Source organism: Hemicordylus capensis, chromosome 5 (assembly GCF_027244095.1).
Source record: "Hemicordylus capensis ecotype Gifberg chromosome 5, rHemCap1.1.pri, whole genome shotgun sequence".
NCBI lineage: Eukaryota > Metazoa > Chordata > Lepidosauria > Squamata > Cordylidae > Hemicordylus > Hemicordylus capensis.
The window spans coordinates 86622183-86638285 of NC_069661.1; the positions used below are offsets into that span (position 1 = coordinate 86622183).

Sequence of the window (16103 nt, forward strand, 5' to 3'; positions counted from 1 at the left end):
AGGAACACTGAGAAAAATAAAAATCTTAAGATACATTCAAAGAAGTGAGTTCTAGAAAACCTAATGACAATGTTCAATGGGCTTACTCCCAGGTAAGTGTGCATAGCACTGCAAACCTTGTCCCTGATTTTGGCTGAGTGATTACACATAAGTCACTATATACTCCTACACTTAATCCATAATATATTAAGCCTTGCAAAAGTTAGTTGCCATCTACACCAAGACGCAAGGCAAGGCGCACTTATATCAGAACCCTAGACTTCATCTAACCTAAATTACTGGAAAGAGAATGGAAGCAAATAAAGTAACAGATTACTGTATGTGCAACAATCAAAAGCTGTGCTGTGAGATGGGGCTATAGCTCAGTGGTAGAGCATCTGCTTTAAATGCAAAAGGTCTCAGGTTCTCTCCTTGGCACCTTCAGGTAGGGCTGCAAATGACTTCTGCCTGAAACCTGGAGAGCTGCTGCCAGTCAGTGTAGACAACTAAGCCAGAAAGAACAATGATCCCACTCCGTAAAAGGTAGTTTCCTATATTCCAGTTGGTGCCATGTGTCTTGTCATCATTCAAGCCAAAGGTCACCATCCAGTCTCAGAAAAGAGAGATTGTCTACTTAGTATTAAGAGCAAAAGGCATGCCCAAGAATGTCCAGAACTCTGCTGAATGCACACATTTCACTCCAGCAGCTTCGGAGTTTCCCAACAGTAGAGTGCAATGAAACCTCATCTGAACTGCAATGGATTATTTATTTTCCCTCCCTAACTGACAGAAGGAATAAGGGGAAAATGAAGCTGCAGGAAGATATTCAAAGAAATAGGTAGGAAGGGGGGCTGGGACAGACAAAAGATCCTATGGGTGTAGATAAACTACTACATACAAGAGCCGTGAAGGCAGCACAGGTAAGAAGCTGCTTGGCAAGGGATTGAGAATGGTACAGGGAGTATACTGCCGCAGGACACAACCAGGTTTCCCTACTACGCAAAGACATAATTACATGTTATGCCTCTTGCAAGTTAGGAACTTAAATGAACATTCAAGTTACATTTATGTTGTAAACCGCCCAGAGATGCAAGTCTGGGGCAGTCTACAAATCCGATATGTATATATGGCACTGATGTAAACTAATGATACCATAGGCAGCCAGATGAAGTAAGGTCAGAGACTAGGCTATATGCATGATTTTAATTTATATTACAAAGCCAAGTTCTCTACAATCTATTCAATTGTATTATTAATTGGATCTACCCTGAAAAATAATTCAGAAAGTAGTAAATTAAGAGATGGCATTTCCAAAAAAATGCTACTAAGCAATTCCTTGAACCAGTGTTTTCACTGGAGGAAGCATTCTCTAACACAGAATTCTAACAGCTGTGAAGCCTTAAGTTTGTGAGTTGGTGTAGAAGCTTACGCTGTCTGCTGCTCAGAGTTTCCACAAAGATATGCATAAAAAGAAATTATCTCTCTCTGCAACAATCTGCCTGTATTGCTCGCCTAAACAGCAAGTGTAAAGACTGCTCCTAAATAGGGCTAATTCTTCAGTTCATTCTTGGAAATTATATCGATATCCAAGATATGGGTGAAATTATGTCATGTTGGCATTGCAATACAAGCACCTGTCTGGAAGGAACACATGGGGCAAGGGTGGCATGACATGAAGTCTCTCAGTGGACAAAACATGCCCCTCAAGATGTCATGGATTCAATCTTGGGCCCTTCTGCTGTACACCCAGACTGCTGGTTGACAGCTTGTTACCAGGCATATTTGCTGGACCAGCTTTCTACATAGGATCTCAGACACAAGAAATTTAAAACCTAGTATTTTTAATTCATGGTCAGTTCATTATGATGGGTGCCTGGTAAGAACTTCAACCACTATACACTGAGTTTGCTGCACACGAGTTAGAAGTGAAACAGGCCCTGCCCACAGACTTACAATCTAATCAGGGACAACACACATTAGGCAGGAAAGTGGGGGGAAGGTAAGAAGTGAGCAGATAGCCCTTTAAACTGTAGGGGACTGTGGCAAAGGCCAAGACAAGCACACATCTTTTATTCTGCAGAATATTAACCACACAGAATGCAGGACAGGGCAGTTAAGCCAGCAGAAGTCACAGAATATGGAACTTACCATGACTCCTCCTAGCTAGTCTAAGAAAGCTTTTATTCACATTTTGTATGCCACAGCAATTAGCCTGCCAGCAGAGATGAGACCAGGGATGCACAATTTCAATCCTCCAGCTGTTGTTGGACTACAACTCCCATCGTCCCTATTGGTCATTGCAGCTGGAGTTGATGGGAGTTGTCGTCCAACAACAGTTGGAGTGCCAAAGTTGTATAGCCCTGGACGAAACGGCCATCTAATCCAAACCCTTTACTAGAAACACGCAATTAATTCCCTACAGACCAGTGTATCACAAACATCAGATACAAACTGAGCTATTGGCTCACCATATGCTGCTAAGTAACTTGATCAACTAAGCCAAGCCACATACTTTAAGGGAAGGCAAAACCCCACATGTCACTAACCAAACCAAGGGTGGGAGCAGGCCTTCATTGGCCCAAGCATCAAGTCATGCCAAGGGAAAGTTTTCCAAAGCTACAGTACAACCATCATGCCCCATAAGTTTCTCACATCAATTCAGTGGTCCTCAATTACCTCAGGTCTGTTCTGTGCGAATATTCCTACGAACTGATCAGCAGATGGTTTGAAGCCTCTGTTGAGAAGTGCTGAACCAACACATTCTGCTCTGTCTGCAGCCTGGGAGCAGGGGGAAAAATGCCTGTGTAAACATGGTATTGCTCCTACCAGATGTGTAGTTAAATTTATGGTTTTCAAGTTTCCAATTTATCTCATTCAGTTACTCTCTCTGATGCTGCTTCAGTAACTTTAACCACTTAACACATTTCACATAGATAAGACAGTATTTAAATTAGTTACATGTGAGCAGGATATGATCTTGTTTATAAAATCCATATTGATTCTAAAATAACTCATAAAACAACACACATGATTTAGATACGGATTCTAAAATCATGTATGATGCGTGCACAACTGAACACATCAGTGGTGAAATCTTGCCTCCTGTGCCTTGTCACATGAATGTTATTGCTACTGCATAAGAGAGAGAGTGAAGCAGTGCATTTAGTTCCAACACACATATTGGGACTTGCTTCCGAAAGGACACAAAGTATAGCCTAAAAACACAAGCGTTGAGCACAAGGCACAACTTCAAAGCTATACAGATGTTAATGTGATAACCTGCTTATAACTCTGATTCACAACTGTGAACTTTGCTATAATATAAAACTTATATAAATTGATTTATTATTTATTCATTCATTCAATTTCTATACTGCTCTTCCAAAAATGACTCAGGGCAGTTTACACAGAGAAATGATAAATAAATAAGATGGATCCCTGTCCCCAAAGGGCTCACAATCTAAAAAGAAACACAAGATGGACACCAGCAACAGTCACTGGGGGGGGTACTGTGCTGGGGGTGGATATGGCCCATTACTCTCCCCCTGCTAAATAAAGAGAATCACCACGCTAATAGGTGTCTCTCTGCCAAGTTAACAGGGGTTAGCATTTACTTTTGAATGCAACCAGTTCTTTACTGCAGAAGAATCTTTCTCCCAAGATCTAATGCCTAGAGAGTAGTCACACATACTGCATAGTAAGAATACCACTGAAACCTACTCTAAGCTAAGAGTGCTATAGTCATCCTTGTGATTTGTTTTTATTTAAGCATACTGAAGAACCCTTCGGTTCTAGACTATTCAACACAGTTGCTTGATTTTTATGTGGAGAGAGGAAAGAACATTAGCACTCACTTTTAACTATATACCAATAACTACAGTTATTAAAATGCTCAGTCCTTGTAACATCTCCCACAGAGAAAGAAACTCAACAGCCAGAGGCATCAATCAACCCAACCCACATTATACTGTATTTTGTCCACTTACCTCCTTGTAGGAGATCCATTCATATGGCTGATTTGGTTTCCTTACACCCAAACATGGACCATTGTCTGAGGGGATATGAAAGTTTAAAGGGTGAAAAAAATTCTAGCAAAAGTTATGGAAAATATTCTATTCCATTATCTCACCAAGTAATTTGGTTCTGGAGACTTCTAGATGCACAGGAGTTTCATCAAGCAAGATTCTGTTCCTTATAACTCTGTGTGTGTGTGTGTGTGTGTGTGTGTGTGTGTGTGTGTGTATAATAAAATATATTATATATAAAACAGCCAACAACAGTGAGTTGCCAACTCACTGATACACGTAGACTGCATTGGGATTCTTCTCATGATTGCAGTGATCCTCAGTAAAGGTTAAATCAGAGATCGCTGAGTTGCACACACTTACATGGAGCATGTGGTGTGGAAAGCAAACAAAACCTCCCGAACCCCCAGTTGGCAGCATGCCAGCTGACATATAACAGGGATTGACCAACTGAGTTCAGACCTCAGATTAAGGATCCTGTTAAATGCTGGGTTGGCATGGCACCAATAGGGGATCAGGAGGGGTTTTTTGCTTCCCACACAAGATGCTTTGTAGGAGCACATGTGGCTTGGTGATCTGGGATTTAACGTTTACCAGCAATCGCTGTGACTGCAAGAACAAGCCCATCGTTTCCACCTTAATTTCAATCCTCATGTCCTGAAAATTTAGCTGATTAGCATTTGGAAATGCACCCATTTTGCTCTTCCACCATAGAAAGAAGAGACCACCGTCTCTTACAAGCTTTTGATAGCTACAAGCTACAGTTCCCCAAAGGAAGAAATACTTACTTGACACGTGTATTCCTCTTTGGAAGATATCATAGACTGTTCTCACATCATCATAGTAGTATAATATTGGCTCATCACTGTCAAGTAATGAAGATCTCCGTACATGTTCACCGCCCTGTATAAAGGAAATTTAAACTGCACATTTACTTATCCAAAGCCACTTTTGCCATCCTAGTTCGGAGAGAGAAAGTTAATGACATCATTTATTAATAGTAGCCAAGTGACTAATCTGTTGCAACAGTTTAGCATTCTTCCTAATATGATCATGAAAAAAACCTGAGTATCAATACACAATATCTACGGGGGGGAGGGGGGCGGGCGGGTGCAGTTATTTATATATCTTTCCTCCTATCCCATTCACTGAAAAATGAAGAGTGGGATCATACACACTGGTCTTATTTCCAACATCTGCATGTTCAGCATTAAAGAAGAGCTGTACTTTGGAGCATTCAAAGCTGAATAATATCACCAGCCCTTTGGAACCATGAGGAGGCAGCCGCTCCCAGCTTGGCCATCTCTAAGTAGTGCTGTGCACTTCCAGTGTAGGGGGCCTCCTTTATGGGAAGTACAGCCCCATTTGGATTGTGAGCCCTTTTGAGGCAGGAAACCCATTTGTTTATTATTTTTCCATGTAAACCTTCTTTGAGCACTTTTGTTGAAAAGTGGTATATAGTAGTGGTAGCAGTTGTGCTGCCCTAGCAATGGTGGGAAGGCACATGGGGACACCTGGAGGTGTGAGCAGGGAACACTGGGAGATGTAACCATCACTGGGGCAGAACAAGGCCCTGCTTCCTTAAAGAAGCCCCACCTCAGCACCAGAAGCACACAGTAGTATTACATAGAGTCATGTTAGGTGGGAGTGGCCAACTCTCCACAGTTCCGAAGGGTTGGTGCATATTGTTCAGCTTTGGATGCTCTGATGATCAGTCCTACTATACTGTATCCAATACCCTGGGAGGAGCTGTATGTGTTCACACCAATGCTGAATCAACAGACGTTATAATTGCCCCTAGCAGTGGATGATTCAATCATTAAAGGCAGAGAGAGATGGGTCTATGGTCCACGTACAGACCGCACGGTGGATGCCTGTGTGGTGCAAAGTTTGTGGACATCACACAGCGTCTAGATAGGCTGCTAGGCAGTGCTGGAGAGGAGTCAGCTGTCATGGTGCACGTCAGCACCAATGATGTTGGGAAATGCAGTTGGGAGGTCCTGGAAGCCAGATTTACACCATTAGGTAACATATTGAAGTCCATGACCCGCAAAGTAGCATTCTCAGAAACGCTACCTGTTCCATGCACAGGGCCGGTGAGACAGGCAGATCTGAGGCATTTCAATGCATGGACAAGACAGTGGTGCTGGGAAGAAGGGTTTAGATTTGTTAGGCAATGGGATACATTTTGGGACAAGACAAGCCTGTACAAAAGGGATGGACTCCACTTGAACCAAGATGGAAGCAGACTGCTGGTGCTTAAAATAGAAAAGGTCACAGAGCAGCTTTTAAAATGACACCTACGGGATAGCCGACAGGAGCTGGGCAGTATCTGGTTCAGCAAATGCCATCCATTATGGTGTGAGGGTGTAAATACTTCAGATAAAACAGAAGGGGATAGAGTAGAACCAGATAAAGAGAAGAAGGAGGAAAGATATGCTAGCTGGTCAAAATGATCAAATGGCCAAAAGAAAGAAAGCACACACCAGGCAAGAGATTTAGCGTATAGTTGCTTATATGCCAATCCCAGAAGCCTCCAAGCCAAGGAGGACGAACTGGAGTGCTTGGTTGCTAATGAAAACATATAGTGGGCATAACGGAGACATGGTGGAACAGTGTGAAACAGTGGGACACTGTTATTCCTGGATATAGATTCTACAGAAGGGACAGGGAGGGGCAAATTGGTGGAGTAGAACTGTATGTTAAAGAAGGGATAGAATCTAACAAGCTAGAATGCCTAGGAAGGCCAGAGTCCTCCACAGAAACTATGTAAGTAACAATACAAAGCCTAAAAGGAAATATGGTACTAGGGATGTGCTATCGCCCTCTGGATCAAGATGCTGACAGTGACTGGGAGCTGCAGAAGGAAATCAGGGATGCATCAGAGAGAGAAACAGACTTGTAGTAATGGGTGACTTCAATTACCCTCACATAAACTGGGTAAATTCACATTCAGGTAATGAAAGAGGCCAAATTTCTAAATACGGTGAATTACTGTGCCCTAGAACAGTTGGTCATGGAATCAACCAGGGAGAAGGCAATCTTGGACTTAATCCTAAGTGGTGCCCAGGACCTAGTGTGAGATGTCAGTGTTGTGGAACCTTTAGGGAACAGTGACCATAGTGTGATCAAATTCAGCATACATGGGAGGAGAGAATCACCAAGGATGTCTAACACAGACATTTTGAATCTCAGACAAGGAAACTTCTCTAAAATTAGTTTGATGAAAAGAAAACTGAAAGGAAAAAATGAGTCATTTCACTCCAGAATGCATGGAGTTTGTTTAAAACCGCAATAATAGAAGCCCAGTTAGACTGTATACCAAAAAGAAGGAAAGGTACCATCAAGTCCAGGAGGATGCCAGCATGGCTAACAAGTAAAGGCAAAGAAGACTTCCTTCAGAAATTGGAAGGCCCGCCCAAATGAAAAGAACACAAACTCTAGCAAAAGAAATGCAAGGATACAATAAAGGAGGTGAAAAGAGTTTGAGGAACATATAGCTAAAAGCATCAAGCGAAATAACAAAAACTTCTTTCACTACATCAGATGCAGGAAACCTGTCAGGGAGGCAGTTGAACCATTAGATGATGAGGGAGTGAAAGGGATTATTCAGGAAGATATGGAGATCACAGAGAAGCCAAACAAGTTCTTTGCATCTGTCTTCACGGCACAGGATACTGAGTGTATACCTGAGCCTGAACCAAGCTTCCCAGGGACAGAGGCTAAAGAACCGAGTCAGATAGAGTTGATGAGTTATGACATTCTAAACTGTCTGGAAAAAATAAAAATTAACAAATCGTCAGGGCCAGATTGCATCTACCCAAGAGTCCTTAAAGAAGTCAAATGTGAAATTGCCTACTTCCTTGCAAAAATATAACACTTATCCCTACAACAAGGCTCTGTACTGGAAGACTGGAAAGTAGCCAATGTAACACTAGTTTTCAAAAAGGGATCCAGAGAGGATCTGGAAAACAGCAGACAGCTCAACGTCTGCTCCATGCAAATTGATGGAAAGCATTCTCAAGGATAAAACTGTTAAGCAAATAGAAGAACAGGCCCTGCTGAAAGAGAACCAGCCTGGCTTTTGCAAAGGTAGATCTTGCCTCAAGCTTTTGAAGTGCTTTGAGAGTGTCAACAGGTATGTGGTAAAGATAATCCAGTTGACATAGTATACTTGGACTTTCAAAAAGCTTTCGACAAAATTCCCCATCAAAGGCCCTTGAGAAAACTTAGCAGACATGAGATAAGGGGACAGGTTCATGTGTGGATTGGTAACTGGTCGAAGGACAGGAAACAGAGGACAGGCATGAATGGACAGTTCTTTAAATGGAGGAAAGTAAGAAATGGGGTCCCCCAGCGATATGTACTGGGACCAGTGGTTTTTAGTTTATTCATAAATGATGTAGAAGTTGGGGTAAGCAATGAGGTGGCCAAATTTGCAGATGACACCAAACTATTTAGGGTAGTGAAATCCAAAAGAGATTGCGAGTAGCTCCAAAAGGAACTCTCCAAACTGAATGAGTGGGCAACAAAATGGCAAATGCCGTTCAATGTTAGCAAATGTTAAGTCATGCATATTGAGGCGAAAAACCTCCAAATTCACAGATACGCTGATGGGGTCTGAGCTGTCAGTGACTGACCAAGAGAGGGATCTTGGACAACAGCTCGTTGGAAGTGTTGACTCAATGTGTGGCAGATATGAGAAGGGCCAATTCCATGCTTGGAATAATTAGGAAGGCAGTTGAAAATAAAACTGCTAATATTATAATGCCCTTATACAAAACTATGGTACAGCCACATTTGGAGTACTGCGTACATTTCTGGTCACCATATCTTAAAGGATGACATTGTAGAACTGGAAAAGGTACAGAAGAGGCAACCAAGATGATCAGGGGCCTGGAGCACCTTCCTTATGAGGTAAGGCTACACCACCTGGAGCTTTTTAGTTTAGAAAAGAGAGAGAGGGGAGACATGATAGAGGTCTATAAAATCTTGTATGGTGTGGAGAAAGTTGGTGAGAGAAATTTTTCTCCCTCTCACATAACACTAGAAATACAAAAAACAAGCAGAGTACAATGTTTACTAACCTCTACAAGATACAGAATTTAATGTGCTTTACTTTGTTGCCAGACTGCAAAATCAGATTTAGAGCTGGTTCATATGGGAAATCTAATGCCAGCTGGATGGAAAACAAATCCCAGCAGCAGATGTGCTCCCATGGGATGTGTTGTGTGAATGCAAGATTTTTCAGCAATCTCTTCATGCCAACCTGACATGAAGTCAAGACCCATAATCTAGGATCTGTAATTGACTTGTTGATCCTGCTGCATTGCCAAACAGAGATAACTGAAAAATCCTGAGTTCACACAACATGTTGCACGAGAGCATACATGCCACTGGGATCTCTGTTTTCCATCCGACATTAGATTCATTGTGTGAACCACAATAAATAAACCTTAAGTTAGTTTATTTATTTATTTAATGGATTTTTATACCATAAAATATACCAGTTGATAAAAGATCTAGGATAAAGTTTATTCATGTTACAAAAGTTGTAAAGGTCTTTACTAATTGCTTTGTGTTTTAAATTGCATTATCCATTCCCATGGATAAAGCAATAAAGACTTCACCTAGAAACTTTGGTAGTAGAAAGTTTACACATTTATTAAATATACTCGGATTTGTCTATTTCCCCCTTTTTAAATTGTAAACACTGTTTCCTTATTAATGCAAGTTTGGGACTGTGAAATTCAGGACCTGAGAGAGGTGTGTGCTTCCTCCTCTTTGCATTTTTGGTGCTGCTCTGTTCTTTGAAGTCACTCTAGAACAGGGATTACCAAACTACAATTCCCATCAACCCATTCACAATGGCCAAAGGATGATGGAGTTGTAACAATATCTAGGGACCCCAGTTAGGAACCCTTGCTCCAAAAAGCGGTCTTAGGACTAGCTTTTATGGCATCTTTCTACTCCAGCATTTATAGCAGAGTAAAGTGTTTGGACAGTTGTTATGCAAGGTCACAGAATGCATTTTTTGGCTCCTGTCCCTGTCAAAAACACACCCTACTATCCTTGCTGGGAAGGCATCTGGAAGAACTCTTTTGTTGCTTTTACAAACGATTCATTCCGGAAAGGCATTTTTCAGGGTTAATCCAGTTCAACAAGTTTCAAACTAGTTCCTGTACAGACTTTTACATTTAAGAACTGGTGTTTACATAAGTACTACTAGTTGGTGTTTACATTAGAACACCACATAAAAGTACCAGTGAGCTGACTTTAAGCACTTCACAACCATCTATTAAATGCATAATCACTGTAAAATACAAAAGCATGTCCTTTGCTGGGTAAAGTAGTGTGGGAGCAGAATCATAATATGACCAGACTCATTATTCCATATGTGGAGGAAATACTGAGGTTTCAGGAAACAAAACAAAAACACAAGTATTATTTATATTGTGTACATTGGAAAGGAATGATGAGATTAATTCAATACAAGCCAGTTTCCACTGGAATGAGAAGTTTATAGGCTCTCTTCCTGCATTCTACCCTACACTCCATTAATGTAATTTTACAAGGTTTGTATACCACTTTGCAAGCATAATGGTTCTCAAAGCAATTCACAATAATAAAGTCAGGTTTATAAAGGCATGCTTTTGGCTTTGTACGGATTGGTTCAGACTACTAGGTAGTGTGGATCGTTATCAAATAGCTCCTGCTTCTGTTCCCCTCATAGGTGATGGCAGCAATAGGTGGTACTGAGGAACAGATATCCTTCAGAGTCCTCTCCCTGTCCACCAGGTATTCCAGGTGGCTGCAGCTCTGAGCAGACAGCTGCCAGCAGATAGTTACCAGACCTTAGAAATCTCAAGGCAGTGACAGGCAGAAGCACAGAGGATGGACAGTGTAGACTGTAGACTCATCAAGTCTACAGCACTGGCCATGGAAAACTAGTCAGCCCTGCCCTGCCCAGCTGCTATATGCTCAGAGACCAGATGTCCTCAGTATTTGCAGGGGCTGGCTTCCACAGAGGCTCATGTCCCACTGCTGTAGCTCCTTGCTGTGCTTTCCTGGAAGGTGATGGCAGCAAAGGGGGTTGCTTGGGGCAGATGGTCTTCACTGTTCCCTCCACAGCCAACTAAATATTTGTGCTCTACTACAGCTGCTCCCTTAAGTGCCATTTCACACATTATGCAGCAGGAAACTTGGATCCGTCATTAAGCATAGGTTAATAAGCCACAAAGTCAGTTTCTGATTTCCTAAACAGGCTTTCCTGTATCATGTGCCACTTTTAAGTGCAAAAGCTGTAAGGAAAAGCAATATCTGAAGCAGTCCCAAGCCTGCATATCTTATCTTCAAATGGTGGTGGTCATTCCAATAATTAAGGTTAACTTTTCCTCCACTGCCCTCTGGACAGAAGCTTCCAACCACACACACAGACTTCAAGCTGGCTGGGGGCTGACCTGGCTACAATGCTTAGCAACGCAGCCCACCCATAGCCAGAGACATTGAATTATGACACAAACAAAAATGCCAAAGCTAAGAAAACTCTGTATCCAACAAGTTAATACTTGGCATTTAATGTTTTCAGAGCCCAGCATTTTGAGTCTTCAGTAAATCCTTACAATCACCTCCTAAAGGCAGCTCAGCAATATCTTCTTCCTAGAACAGATGGGGCTGAAGATCAAAGAGTGGGGCTACCCCAAGGCTGACTGGCAGAGACCAGATCTGAACTGGGGAATTCCCAGCTCATTATCCTGACCACTATATCAGCTCCCATTGTGTAAATGGAATTTTGCACATTGCATTACACCATGATATTCCAGTGTTCCTATTCCTGGAAACACAAGAGGGGAGTGAAGATCACTATGGCAATTGCTCGGTCAGCCAGGGTCTGGGGTTTTTATTGGAAACCTTTGGAGCGCAGGTTGTTGTTGGTGAATCACTGGTAGCCGCCTTCTGACAGAGGCACACTTCTCCAAAGAAAAAGCATCCTTGGATGCATGCCTCTGTTAGGGGAAGCCAGCCAGTTGTTATTGTTGGACTGCTGGCTAGGAAAGTGTCCTTGTGCTTAAGTCAGAAGAACACCATCCCAGCCAGCAGCACAAATTGCCAGCCACTTATTTCAGCTAACCATTGGCAACCAACGTTTTGCAACCATTCTCATCCACTGCTTATTAGGCTACGGAAAGAGTTTCAGCATTAGCAGTAACCATTTGAAATGGTGCCATACAAGCTCAGTTAAATACAATGTCCCAGTAGCAAAGCCTGTGCTATGCAGAAAGGAAAGAGCTGATCTGGGATTTTAGTAGCCGGCTGAACAGAATGCCTGTAGGTGGGGGTAAGGGGGAGAAAGGACTAGCAAATTGGGATTTATGGGAGGAACCTACTTACCCTTCACCACTGAAATAAAGAAATAGCATAGGGAACAGGATTTCTGTAGCTAGAGCAGTTGTGCAAGAGGGGGAATTTTACTAGGCACTGCGCCTACCTCTGCATGACACAGACAGAGGCTTAATTTAAAATCAAAAGTTCCTATGTGGCCATTCAAAATTTCCTGCATACACAAAATTTCCTGCATACACATATTGGTTTGCAACAAGACCTTTTATAAACACATAGGCCTGTGCTCCCAAAGCTTTAGTCATGCAGCCCAAATGCCTTTGGCACATCGCTAAAGTCAGTAGGTGCATCCCCTCCAGTTGCAGCTCTGCAGGGAAGGGGAAATGTTGGGCAACACAGGCAACTTGCATCATGCCAGCACCAGTTAGTGCTGGGAAGGGAAGGGCGGGCAGGGGGACTGTTCAGCCACTCCTACAGGCACCAAGGAAAGCTGCCTGTGGGACCCACTTCCTAGCACAGGAGAACAGTTGTAGCATTTGAGAGAGCCCCCCCTCCCCCCGCATGTGTAGTATGACATGGTTAATCCCATTTTCCTCCTGTGTTTGGACCTAAAGACTATTCTTGATTTTGCATTGTAGAAGTGCTTGCCGCAGAAGAAATTCAGCCCGATTTAATTAAGGTATATTAGTTTGTGATCTCAAACACAAGATCGCTCCCCCTCTGGAGCATGATCAAGCACAACGTCTGGCTGGGTATCATGCCAAAATCTGTGGATCCTGATTAAAATTAAGCTATTATCCTTGACTCACTCTCTGTACACATCATGTGTATGATCTTGAATACCTGAAAACTAGAACTCTCTAGATAGGACTGACAGTTATCCCACAAGATCAAAAATGAATATCTTTAGTGTTTGGCAAGTAGAGTCAACGTTCAGCCTGAACAGCAATACAAGAAGGTTCCGTGAATGATCCTATTGAGCCACATAATGCTGTTTTCTGGATGTGGCAATGACCAGGTGGTCTCTAGGTCCCCCACAGAAAAGCTATATGAAGTAGAATATGCAACTTTGGGGGTCAGGCAACTCTTGAGGTCAAGATCACACACATATTTCCCCTCCTGGATTTTTTACATAGGGAAGTCAGACTTCAACCCCCTCTCTCTCTGGTGAATGGTCATCTTTTTACTTCAATTTATATTTCATAGTAAATTTTGTTTTGCTTTAAAAGGCCAAACCACAGTAACAATTTTTACCTACCCTAACAGGATAAACTGTTTTTGCCAAATTTCTTATTTTATATAATCATTAAAGATACATAAACTCAATTCTCACTCACTTTCTTGGATTATCCAGATCATGTGCCCCAGCTGAGCACATTTTACATGTAAATTCAAATAAGTATTACTATGCAGGGTTATGTTTCTATGTTTAATCTGGAGTAAAGATCTTCCATCTTATTTGTTCGTTATTTCTCTCTGTAAACCACCCTGAGCCATTTTTGGAAGGGCGGTATAGAAATCAAATTGAAGAAGAAGAAGAAGAAGAAGGACGACGACATCAGGAGAGTTAGAAAAATCCTCAAGTCCAAACTCAATGGCGGGAACACCATACAAGCCATAAACACCTGGGCTATACCTGTTATCAGATACACTGCAGGAATAATAGACTGGACCCAGGCAGAGCTAGAGATGCTAGATCATAAGACCAGGAAAATCATGACCATCAATCATGCTCTGCACCTCCGCAGTGATGTCGATAGGCTATACCTCCCTCGCAGCTCAAGTGGAAGAGGAATGCTGCAAGTCCACCAAACAGCAGAGGAGGAGAAAAGAGGCCCTGAAGAATATATCAAGGACAGTGAAGAAGATGCACTTCAAATGGTCAATAATGCGAAACTATTCAACACCAATGAAACAAAGCAGGCCTACAAGAAAGAACAAGTCAAGAACCGAGCAGAAAAATGGAAAAATAAGCCACTGCATGGCCAATATTTGCACAATATAAGTGGAAAATCAGACATCACCAAGACCTGGCAATGGCTTAAGAATGGCAACTTGAAGAAAGAAACAGAGGGTTTAATACTGGCTGCACAAAGAACAGGCACTAAGAACAAATGCAATAAGAGCAAAAGTCAAAAAATCCACAACAAACAGCAAGTGCCGCCTTTGTAAAGAAGCAGATGAAACAGTGGACCACCTAATCAGCTGTTGTAAAAAGATCACACAGACTGACTACAAACAAAGGCATGACAAAGTAGCAGGGATGATACACTGGAACATTTGCAAAAAATACAAGCTATCTGTAGCCAAACATTGGTGGGACCATAAAATTGAAAAAGTTGTAGAAAATGAAGTTGTAAAATTATGGGACTTCCGACTACAAACAGACAAACATCCACCACACAATACACCAGATCTAACTGTAGTTGAGAAGAAAGAAAAACAAGTCAAAATAATCGACATAGCAATACCAGGGGATAGCAGAATAGAAGAAAAAGAAATAGAAAAAATCACCAATTACAAAGATCTACAAATTGAAATTGAAAGGCTGTGGCAGAAAAAGATCAAAATACTGTTACTTATACCGCACTTCTTGAAAGATTTAACAATAATGGCATCACTCACTCTTGACCACGACTGTTTAACCCACTCACATACTTGTTTGATTGAAGGTCATTTTAAAGCGCCCTTTGGAGTAAATTGATGTTGGTTTTCATCCATCATCCATTTATTCCATTCTTCTCTCATATACACTTTAAAGGGTTTATTCATTGAGACATCAAGAGGTTGCAGTTGTTATGTAAGTCCTCCAGGAATAACAGCCAGCTCTGTATTTCCTTCCCTTAATTTCTCTTTCACGGAATCTTTCAAATGGCTACTAAACTGATCTAGTACAAGCAGCGAACTCTTCTTCAATGAAGCGCCTTTTCTTCTTTCCCACACTTTGGTAATCCATAATTTCATACCAGTCTCATCCATCCAACCCTTTTGATGTACGTGAACAACTACGCCCGGCGGTATCTCAGATGGTTTCGGCATTGTTATGCGCTTGAAAATTGTCATTGGAGTAAGTTTAGTGCCATCTGCACAACATGAAAGGACAACAGTGTAATGCATTTTTTCATCCCCACTCGTTTTAATCGTTAGTTTTATCACCTTTCGTGGCAACGGTTCTGTTACTCGGTACATCAAATGTCAAAGGAGTTTCATCCATATTTGCAATTTGTCCTAGTTCCACACTGGTTTTCTTTCGATAAAGAATGATAAAGTGATGGAAAGACAACATTTTCTCTTCATACTCTTGTGGTATTTTCTGCGATATTTTGGTTTTGCTTCGCATGCTAAACCCATGGCACTTCATAAACCTATAACACCAACCTACTCCACCTTGAAAATCTGTTAGGTTACACTTTTGCGCAAGCTTATGTGCATGTATTTGAATCATCTTTATTGTAATTCCAATGCCATTTTCACGGTGTCCTTGAATCCATTTCAGAACGTCATCTTCTAGTTTAGGCAATTTTGCAGTTTGTCCTCTATTTGCACATTTTGTCTTCTTCATTTTTTCTAGTTCATCCTTAGCAGCCCGCCAATCACGAATGGTTTTTTCTGTCGGTGGAGGGCCGAAGTGTCGCTCTGCTGCCCTGTTCCCATGTTCTTCAGCGTATTTAATCACATTTGAGTTTAAATCCTGCATTGTATGAATGCCTTTTTGTTTTCTCCATGATCAGTGACACGAGGGTGTGTGTACCGAAAAGT

The 16103-nt window shown here is 41.8% G+C and overlaps 1 protein-coding gene across 4 annotated transcripts in view; it reads right to left on the reverse strand.

Annotated features, from left to right (window-relative positions):
• ACSL1 (acyl-CoA synthetase long chain family member 1) overlaps positions 1 to 16103 on the reverse strand; it is a 63894-nt gene that overhangs the window by 19131 nt on the left and 28660 nt on the right. For all 4 annotated transcript variants that reach the window (XM_053257885.1, XM_053257886.1, XM_053257887.1 and 1 more), the window contains 3 exons: positions 4793 to 4907; positions 3966 to 4030; positions 2656 to 2757 (listed from right to left, as the gene is read on the reverse strand). In XM_053257885.1, the coding sequence (XP_053113860.1) occupies positions 2656 to 2757; positions 3966 to 4030; positions 4793 to 4907 (282 nt within the window). The remainder of the gene's footprint in view (positions 1 to 2655; positions 2758 to 3965; positions 4031 to 4792; positions 4908 to 16103) is intronic.